This window comes from Aethalodelphis obliquidens, unplaced genomic scaffold (genome assembly GCF_003676395.1).
Source record: "Aethalodelphis obliquidens isolate GAN/ISIS:26980383/991018 unplaced genomic scaffold, ASM367639v1 scaffold90, whole genome shotgun sequence".
Classification (NCBI taxonomy): Eukaryota; Metazoa; Chordata; class Mammalia; order Artiodactyla; family Delphinidae; genus Aethalodelphis; species Aethalodelphis obliquidens.
The window spans coordinates 5962307-5971407 of NW_020838034.1; the positions used below are offsets into that span (position 1 = coordinate 5962307).

General features: G+C 54.8%; 2 protein-coding genes across 6 annotated transcripts; both read right to left on the minus strand.

The window, feature by feature from the left end:
• Positions 1-1135: 1135 nt before the first annotated feature.
• TSTD1 (thiosulfate sulfurtransferase like domain containing 1) lies at positions 1136-2658 on the minus strand. Of its 2 annotated transcripts, XM_027095251.1 has the most exons (4): positions 2446-2658; positions 2115-2237; positions 1436-1598; positions 1136-1332 (listed from the first exon to the last, which is right to left on the minus strand). In XM_027095251.1, exons 1-4 carry the CDS (start codon positions 2519-2521, stop codon positions 1281-1283), a joined length of 414 nt encoding a protein of 137 aa, XP_026951052.1. In that variant the 5' UTR covers positions 2522-2658; the 3' UTR covers positions 1136-1280. The 2 variants fall into 2 exon arrangements, with proteins under 2 accessions (XP_026951052.1, XP_026951053.1); XM_027095252.1 differs by lacking the exon at positions 2115-2237 and having other exon boundaries at positions 2446-2644.
• A 169-nt stretch (positions 2659-2827) lies between these two features.
• On the minus strand, positions 2828-8707 carry USF1 (upstream transcription factor 1). Of its 4 annotated transcripts, none has more exons than XM_027095245.1 (11): positions 8578-8707; positions 6393-6485; positions 5970-6019; positions 5721-5805; positions 5330-5431; positions 4895-5090; positions 4557-4644; positions 4362-4420; positions 4121-4215; positions 3743-3871; positions 2828-3585 (listed from the first exon to the last, which is right to left on the minus strand). In XM_027095245.1, exons 5-11 carry the CDS (start codon positions 5426-5428, stop codon positions 3496-3498), a joined length of 756 nt encoding a protein of 251 aa, XP_026951046.1. In that variant the 5' UTR covers positions 5429-5431; positions 5721-5805; positions 5970-6019; positions 6393-6485; positions 8578-8707; the 3' UTR covers positions 2828-3495. The 4 variants fall into 4 exon arrangements, with proteins under 4 accessions (XP_026951046.1, XP_026951044.1, XP_026951045.1 ...); XM_027095243.1 differs by having other exon boundaries at positions 5690-5805; XM_027095244.1 differs by lacking the exon at positions 8578-8707 and adding an exon at positions 7810-8090 and having other exon boundaries at positions 5690-5805.
• Between the last annotated feature and the right edge of the window lie 394 nt (positions 8708-9101).

Consider the following 9101-nt stretch of genomic DNA (forward strand, 5'->3'; position numbering starts at 1 on the left):
CACAAGTGTAGGATTTAAGAGTGGCATCCATTCCTTCACGCGACTGCCTGGGAGAGCCCTTTCATTTTCTCAATCCAGTGACAAAGTCTGAGAGAAGTGAGGTTGGGGCTGGGGACCTGAAGATCTAGAGCAAGCGTGGGCAAATTTTTTCTATAAAGGACTAGATAGTAAAAATGTTAGGCTTCGGGCTTCCCTGGTGGCGCAGTGGTGGAGGGTCCGCCTGCCGATGCGGGGGACGCGGGTTCGTGCCCCGGTCCGGGAAGATCCCACATGCCGCAGAGTGGCTGGGCCCGTGAGCCATGGCCGCTGGGCCTGCGCGTCCGGAGCCTGTGCTCCGCAACGGGAGAGGCCACAGCGGTGAGAGGCCCGCGTACAGCAAAAAAAAAAAAAAAAAAAAAATGTTAGGCTTCGAAGAACATACAGTCTCTGTTACAACTATTCTGCCATTTTAGCCAGAAGTAGCCATAGACAATATGTAAGCCAATGGTCATGGCAGCAAGACGAAATGGGGCCATAGTTTGCTGATCTCTGGTCTAGAGCAGTGGTTCTGGCTCCTGACTTCACATCAGAATCATTTGAGGGGCTTGTAAAACCACTAATGCCCAGGTCCCACTGCCGAGACTCCAAATCTGAGATGGGGCCCAAGACTTTTTTTTTTTTTTAACTACCGGGTGGGGACTTCCCTGGTGGTGCAGTGGTTAAGAATCCACCTGCCAATGCAGGGGACACCGGTTCGAGCCCTGGTCCAGGAAGATCCCACATGCTGCGGAGCTACTAAGCCCATGTGCCACAACTACTGGGCTCACGCGCCTAAATCCCGCGCTCCGCAACAAGAGAAGCCACTGCAGTAAGAAGCCCACGCACCACAATGAAGAGTAGCCCCCACTCATGGCAACTAGAGAAAAGCCGGCGCGCAGCAGCCAAGACCCAACGCGGCCAATAAATAAATAAACAAACTGCCAGGTGGTTCTGAACTATAGTCTCTCAGCAAACTGCTGGGTGTTTTCATTTTTGTTTTGGTTTTGGTGTGTGAGGGTGCAGGAGCAGATGAATGCTGGAAGAAGAACCTAGGGCTGAAATGAAGTCTAGATGAAGATTAGAACTGTTTTCAGTCCACCTGACAAATTGCTTCCAATACTTTAATGAACTGCTCTTTATTTGTTGCTTTTGGTGCACAGCACTGTAAGAAGTTGCCCAACCCAGCAAGTCAGCCCCTTCATCACTCTTAGTGAAGGAGGCCATGGGTGGGTGGAGGGAGCATTCAATAAGCCACCTTCTACCTAACCTTCCTTCTGGAACCATTCACTATAGGCCCCTTCGTAGTTCCGAGCCCTGTGGAGAGAAAGAGGGGTGAGGGAAGGACAAGCCCAGGAAGCAGTGCCCAGGAGGCAGTCCCCAGTCACGCCCCAGCTAGCAATTCACACCATCCCCATACCCTTTGTATCCAAGGCCCCGGGCCAACTGTGTGGCCTGAAAGCCCCGCCTGCCCTTCTGACAGAAGAAAATGAGGTTCTCATCTTCCAGCTTTGGTTTCTCGGTGGAGTACAAAGCCTTGAAAGCAGCTGGCTCCATCTTCAGGGCAGTTTCCAACTCTGACACTGGCAGGAGGAGTCGAGAGGACAGAATGGAAAGCCGGCAGTTTGGCAACCTCAGGCTCTGAGGCTGGGCCTGGAAGGACTGGTCCTGCGGTCGAACAAATCTCCAGGGGGCCCCAAAACGACACACGGTGACCACCCCCCCCCCCAACCTCAAGGACAAGATACAGCCTACCTGCACAGGAAGTCAGCCACACAACCTTTGAAGGGAAGCCACTTCCCTAGTTTGTGAGGAGCGGGCAAACTCAGGCATTCAGCCTTGGGGAGATCGAGCGTGTACAGAAGCTGGCCTGCCACTTCCATGTCGCCTGTTATCCCCTCAAACTTGAAGGGCCAGTTCCGCGGCCAGGATCCGCCTCCAATCAACCTTTCTTAAGGGAAGTTTGGGGAGCTACCGGAATACTGAAGCCCTGTAACCAGTGCCTTCCCCACACCATCCTAAGTGAGGTCCCATGGGCTGCGACTCTCCTGGACGGCCTCTCTACTCCACCACCAGGGCTTCCCCTCTCAATCCCATACCCGGGATGTTGAGCGCCCCAGGGATGGTGCCAGCTGCCGCCTCCTCCCGAGATCTCACGTCGATGAGCCGGGCCCGGCCCGAGGCCAGGAGCGAACGGAGTTCAGGGAGCAAGACCGTGGGCTCTGAGGCAGGGGGCACGAGAGCCTTGAGGGGAGCAGGACTGCAAGGCCCGGCTGCCGCGGCACCCCCTCACCTGGCCGCGCCCCTACCCGGCGGGGGATGAGCGAGGACGCCCTCCGCCACGCCCCTTTGCGCCTCCCTCCGCGTGCACCTCCACCGGGGGTCTCCACGCGCAGCCTATACGAGATTCCAGGTCTCCCCTGCAGGTACCTCCAGCCATCGTGCGCGCCGCAAACGCGAGTTTCAGGAATGCGGCCCCGGCCAGCCCTCTGGGCGCCCGCAGCATCTCCCCCGCCCTCCCAGAGCCGGAGCAGGAGCCAAGCCGAGACCGGAACCGGAAGCGAAGGCACCGCCTCTCGCACAGCCCCCTGCAGCACCGGTTCCCAGTGGCCCTAACACACGCCCGCTAGAGAAATCCTCGCGATTGCCGGGCGTGGGCGGGCAACGACACACCGGTCTGGCCCAGGTAGTAGGACTCAGAGTCCAGGAGCAGCACCCCACCCTAACCTTGGCCCAACCCTTACTGGTCAAAGCACAATGTGCCCCCGCCCTCCCGCCCTGGGGCCCGCAAAAGGAGAAAAAACGGAGACAGTTGTGGCTCTTAATATTTTATCTTAAAAAAAAAAAAGGAAAGAAAGAAAAGGGGGGGGGAAACGTCCCCACAAGGGGGTAAGGCCCCCAGTGGGCCCTGCCTGTTGTTCTCCCTGGCTTCAGAGACTTCTGCATAGGCCTTAGCTGCTTGCCGGTCAATCTCCTCTTCCTGGGGCAGCAGCCACTGCTAAGCATCCTTTCCCCACTTCTTGCTGAAGCCTGTTCCCCAGAGTCCTCAGGTGCACATCTGAGCTCCAGGGAAAGGAAGAACCAGTGGAAGCGCCAGTGTCCTGGGGCAAGCCAGAGCTTTGCTTGTCAGCAGACCCTCTGCTGGCACTCTAAGCAAGCACAGGGCAAGCCCCCCAGTTCAGTGTGTCCAGTGTCCAGCATGGAGACAGCACATGCATTGTGCAAGAGGAGCACAAGGGCCCAGGGGCTGCACGGTGGGGTTGGGCGAGGAGGTCAGTACACATCCACGTGTGTGTTTCACACCACTGCAGGCTGCTATATCACAGGGCCTCAGTTCAAAGACACGCCTTCTGAACTCCCCCCAGTCCCATGCCAGAAGTGGGCAGTGAAGGAAAGGGCATGGGGTTAGCCTGTTGCTCCTGGGCTATCTGCAGTTCTCTGAAAGGGGCTGTAGGGCCCAAAGCCTCTGGATCCCCAGAATTAGTTGCTATCACTCTTGATGACGACCTCGACCCCGTGGTGCCTCAACTGAGCTCGTAGCAGCAGATTCTTGTTTTTAAGATCTTCCACCTACCACGGGAAGGAGGCAGTAAGGGAAATAGGTAGAAAAGTTGGCACAGCCAAGTCCCTGAACTTACCGGGACACCCACCAGTGAGGAGGAGGCCCAAGCTGGGTTAGTGGTTAGGGAGGCTGAGGACAGCTATACTGAGGGTGCGGGGGTCTGACCTGCTGTCGAAGCACATCATTGTCCAACTGCAGCTGGTCAAGCCCCTGCAGTTCTTCAGACAACCTGTGGTTACTCTGCCGAAGTTCCTGGATATAATCACAGGCTTTGGATAGAATTCCACCTTTACTCTGTAAGAAAAAGCCAACAAAATGAGGACTAGGACATAAGATACCTGGCTTGCTTTCCAAAAGCATGTTTACATTTTGGACCTCATTTTCCCTTAAGGATGGTGAAATAACATCTCCCAGGGATTCAGGAACTTCAGAGAGAGATAGGAAAAGACTACTGCCATGTGTGCCCACTCTCTACCATTTCTGGAAACAATACCAGGAGACAGAATTCAGGCATCTTGCCCACTACCAGGGTCTTTCCATGACCTGGCCAGACTTGGTGCTCTCCATGGAGCAGTCTGGGATGATCTTGGACAGCTGTACAATCCAGTTGTTAATCTTGTCTCGGCGGCGGCGCTCCACTGTGGGGCAAAGTAGAGGACAAGGTGACTCAGGGAGAACTCACCAAAGGCCCCAGGGTAAAATTACCTAACCTCTCCCCTCAACATCACAGCTATCCCCCAATCCCACCAGAGAGCTCCAAGCTTCAGATGCAGATCATACCTACCTTCATTATGCTGAGCCCTGCGTTTCTCATCCCGAGTTGTCCGGGGAGCTTCTGACTTCCTAGCAACAGAGCCCAGAGTGGCCAGAGTGAAGGGAGGGTCAAAAAATGAGATTGGAGTTTGGGGTGAGGAATTACACCAAATCTGGAAGGAATCAAGACCATTTCTGGTAACTGAAAAGAAACCGGGTTACTCACGGGGAATAAGGGTGGGTCCTGGGGGCAATAGAGCGCTGGCTTCCTCCTTGCAACACTTCTTGTGGTGACATCATCACAAAGAACTGACCTATGAAGATGCACGGTAGGTTCTGTCAGGACATAGGCCTAGGAACCTCACCAAGCGCTAAGGCCAAGGCCTTGGGACCCTCCTCTAAAAAGGACATACTGCCTCCTGCTGGAAGGGCAGCCCCAGACTCACTGCCTGCCCACGTCTTTGTGATCACTTAAGGGATCACGAGTAAAGGCCCACTGCCCACCAGCCATGTCCCACAGCCTATCCTAGCCCCTCCAGCCAGCATCCTCACATAATATCTCACCAGTGCCAGGAGGGGTCGCCTGCCCCAGTAGTGCCTCTGAGCCCTGGGTGGTAACAACAGCTGCTGTACTCCCCGATGTGGTACCCCCTGCCCCATCTCCCACTGCAGTGCTGGGGAAGTAAGTATAGTGCGTCTCAGCAGCTGTCCCTTCTGTGTCAACTGCATCATCACTCGTGAACGCACCCTGGATCACAGCCTGGGAAGGGGAGCAAGAGAACAGAGACAAGTGACAGTTAAATACTTCCCATGAGCTACTCTGCAGCTTCTATCCCTTGGGAGGAGGGAGGGAGAAACATCCAGAAAGGGAGAGTCTAGTGCTTTGGGTCAAGGCAGCCCTAGATGCTTCCCTATCCCTAGCCACACCTATCCTATTGGTTCCCTTCTTCATGTTACTACTCAGAGCTCTAGTCCCCTCTGCAGCCCATACCCCTGTACCTGGGTCATGGATTGAGTGGCAGGGTAGCCACTGATGGCGCCAGTCCCCTCAGTCTGGCCATCCAGCTGCCCCTCAGACACCTGGATCACCCTGTACATCACCTAGAGGCAGGGAGGAAAGGGGAAGGAGGGGAAGAGGGAACAAGAGAGTAAGTGCTAGGGATTCCAGCGTCCCTCATAAAGCTTCTCTTGGTTAGGGCCCCCAAACGAGAATCCTTCAGAGACCCCCATCCCCTTCCCCCCAAACAGTCCACATCTTCACCTCATCCTCCAAACCAGGTTCTACCCATGACAGGTTCAATTACCTCCCTCAATCCCAACCCCAGGTAACACCTGCAGCCACCTGGCCCCCTCCCTTACCTGGCCCCCATTTTCAGTTCGGAAGACGTACTTGACGTTGGGGTCAGGGAAAGTGGCAGCTGACTGGATGCTGGCGATAGCCACACTGGTTGGGTCCTCCCCAGTTGCCACTGCACCTGAATTAGGAAAAGGACAAGTCTGTGAGTTACTGCTTTTCTCCCTCTGTTGCACTTGCATGTCATTTAAAAGAAGTAGCTTGCACAGGTGATAGGCCCATGGGGTAGGGGGAGAGGCCACGATGGGCTCTTGGTCTCAGCTCAGTTCCGTTTCTCCCACTCACCTTCCTGAATCTGCACTGTCCCCTCTTCCGTTTCAGCTGTTTTCTGCTGCCTGTTTGTGAAGGGACAAGAGGAAGAATAAGGGAAGAAGTGAATTAAAAGCTCACTGGCCCAGTAACATATGGCTCCCAAACTCACTGGCATTCCCAACAGGTGCTAGGTTAGGTTAGAATAACAAGAGCTAGTATTTACTTAGCACTGAGCTAAGCACTTAACAGGCAATATCTTACTCAATACTAAGAACAGCACTATGAGTAGGTAGCACTACTTGCATTTTATAAACTGGAAACCAGATCACACAGCAGGGTGATGTAGCTGGGACCTAAATCTAGGTCTGCCCGACTCCAGAGCCAGTGCTCTTAGCCATTTTGCGTTCTCCCAGGCCTCCCATCTCCCATCCCAGACCCTACCTCTTCTTCACTCACCCCTTCATCTCTCTGTGAGGGGGCACATCCGAGGAATTGGTCCTTCTTTGGAAGTCTTCGTATCTCCTGCCTCACAGGCCTGAGTGCTAAGTCCTGGTAGGAATCAGGGAGTCTAGTGAGTCTAGGAAACTGAAAGCTCCCCTGTTTCTAGAACCTAGGCTCCCTGAAGACACATCCAGGAACATAAACCAGTCATCTGCAGGCGACAATCAGCTTTCTCCATTCTGATACTGAGGGCTGGCTACAGTGATTGAAAAAGCAACTCTACAAATAGTGCTCCGCGTCTCTCCAATTATCACTCCATCTCCTGATGGAGAGGGAATAATTATACTGCAAGACTGAGAAACAACGTATTTCTGGATGGATTATTATTAAAGCTATTACGATCTGCCATGACATGAGGATTAGGAAGGGCCATGTTTAGACCACAGCTATCAAAAAACACAGGGCCGGGCTTCCCTGGTGGCGCAGTGGTTGAGAGTCCGCCTGCCCATGCAGGGGACACGGGTTCGTGCCCCGGTCCGGGAGGATCCCACATGCCGCGGAGCGGCTGGGCCCGTGAGCCATGGCCGCTGGGCCTGCGCGTCCGGAGCCTGTGGTCCGCAACGGAAGAGGCCACAACAGTGAGAGGCCCGTGTACCGCCAGAAAAGAAAAAAAAAAACACAGGGCCATGGATGCTGACGCTTCTTCCAGCCTCTCAGGCACATACTCTACGCCGAAAAATTCCCGTCCTCAAATCTAGGAAAGGGAAACCTGAAACCCATTGGAAAAACCTCCGGAACCATAAAGACCAGACTTGGCCCTCGGGCCCCTTTCTACTGACAGGGCTCTTGTTTTGGGGAGTCCAGCTTTATGTCATTCATTAAAGACCCTAAAGCCCAAGTGTATCATCTTCAAGCTGCTACAATTTTATTCACCAAGCCTTCCTGTAGAGCAACACAGTTGCTAAAATGTTGCCATGACAACTCCAAATCAACTGAGCCTCAGCAAAAAGGGGCGAAACTCCAGGTTCGGGGTTCGGAAAGAGAAGAGACAATGGGGGAGGAATCCATCTACGAGGTGCCTGCCTTAACGACCGTTGACACCCGTGGGGCGGGGGGGGGGCGCGGACTGGGGAGGCGGGCAGGGAAAACAAAGGGCTGAGCAGACAGATGCCTCCAGGAAAAAAACAGCTACATTGTACAAAGCAATAAAATAATCCCGACAGGAAAGGGGTAAGACTTTTGTAAGTTCTCTACCCATAAGGTCCCCCAGACCTTTATCTTCAGCGAATTAGCCATGGAAAGCTTGTATCCAGTGTTAACCAGAAAAAAAAAAAAAAAGGAACCGAAAGTGAAACTGTCCGGAGGAAGTAGCGCTGCAAGAAGATCCCAGTCCCTAAGGGAGAAGTAGCACCAGAGTTTCGAGACCACCTACCTCTCCATCCTCAAACCTGCGGAGGAAGTGCCCCTCTGAGGCTTGCAGCGCTGACAGCAGAAGGAAGCAATGAAACAGAGGCCAGGGCACGGGAGGCGTCTCTATGGCCCACAGCTGTCAGACAGAGGCAGCCTCTGAGGACACCCAGCAACGGGATCAGGCTACTTATTCAAATCTTATTTGGACATCGGGAAGCATTTCCTGAGCATTAGGGGTATGCGACACGGAAAGCGGGCTAGGATGTTGTGGCGTGCACGCTCAGGGAACGAGGGCCCTGCAAGAGCCCTAAGTCTCGACACAAAGGGAAAAAAGAATCAAGTTCGCAAAGAAGTCAAGCGCCTAGACCTTGCCTGAGAATGCGGCGTCTCCCTGCAGGCCCACCAACCAGTAGGCGCTCAGCAGCTGAGCGCCGGCCAGGCGCGCGACCAAGAGCCCGCGCGGTGACCTGGCCAGCCCGGCCGGGCTCACCCCCAGCCTCCGCTGATCCGCAGAGGTAGGAAAGGACACCGGGAGCTCAGCGGGTCCCGCAGTGTCCGGCCCATCGGCTCGCGGATAGCAGCGCGGGAGGGCGGGGACTTGTGCGCCCGGGGGCGGGGAGTGAGTTCGGCCCACAAAAAGGGGAGATAACGAAACAGGCACGGCCCCCTCCCTCAAAACAAAGGCTTCCGCCCCAGGAGTTCCTGAACCTAAAAAACGGAAACAAAATCGAGGCTGCTCTGCCTCGCCGGCGCACCCAGTCTCCAGACTCCCGCCGTGTCCTGCACTCACCGGCCAAGGCAGCTTCAGCCGCCGATCTCCCCCAACCGTGTTCTCCCTCTCCCGACTAGGGTATCTCCAAAGACAGCTGATCATGCGCACTGCCGGCCCGCGCCCATGTTGGTGAGGGGCGGAAGTGTGTCTCTGGACCCGCCCAGCCTACTCAGCCTCTGATCGCCCCACTTCCGTTCGCTCCATCTTGATGAGGGCTGGGAGGGGGGCGTGTTGTGGGTGTTGCTGGGGCGGGGAAGAAGCAATGCTCAGGGATCTCGGGAGAATGGCTCTGAAGTCGTAGTCTCTTTCGTCCTAGTCCAAGAACGGGAGAAGGACGACTAACTCGGTGCTACCATTTTTCTGCTGGACAGTGCCTTTTTAGTTCCAGGAGAAGGGAGTGAGAGAGGCCAGCTTAGATCAAGAGAGGGACATCGGATGGAGGCGCCATCTTTAACAAAGGACATCTTTTTTAAGTTTTATATTGGAGAAACTCTCTATTGGAGATTAGGACATATCTGGGCATACATAGAATTTGTATTAGC

Excerpts from the sequence above, each read along its gene's own strand:
- TSTD1 (XM_027095251.1), bottom strand. The coding sequence starts at position 2,521 with ATGCTGCGGGCGCCCAGAGGGCTGGCCGGGGCCGCATTCCTGAAACTC. Across the intron at positions 2,238-2,445 it reads GGCGCGCACGATGGCTGGAG|AGCCCACGGTCTTGCTCCCT; the intron begins GTACCTGCAGGG and ends CCCCTGCCTCAG. Across the intron at positions 1,599-2,114 it reads TGGGGCGCTCAACATCCCGG|TGTCAGAGTTGGAAACTGCC; the intron begins GTATGGGATTGA and ends TCCTCCTGCCAG.
- USF1 (XM_027095243.1), bottom strand. Across the intron at positions 5,091-5,329 it reads CCACTCAATCCATGACCCAG|GCTGTGATCCAGGGTGCGTT; the intron begins GTACAGGGGTAT and ends TCCCCTTCCCAG. Across the intron at positions 4,645-4,894 it reads GGCGACCCCTCCTGGCACTG|GTCAGTTCTTTGTGATGATG; the intron begins GTGAGATATTAT and ends GCATCTTCATAG.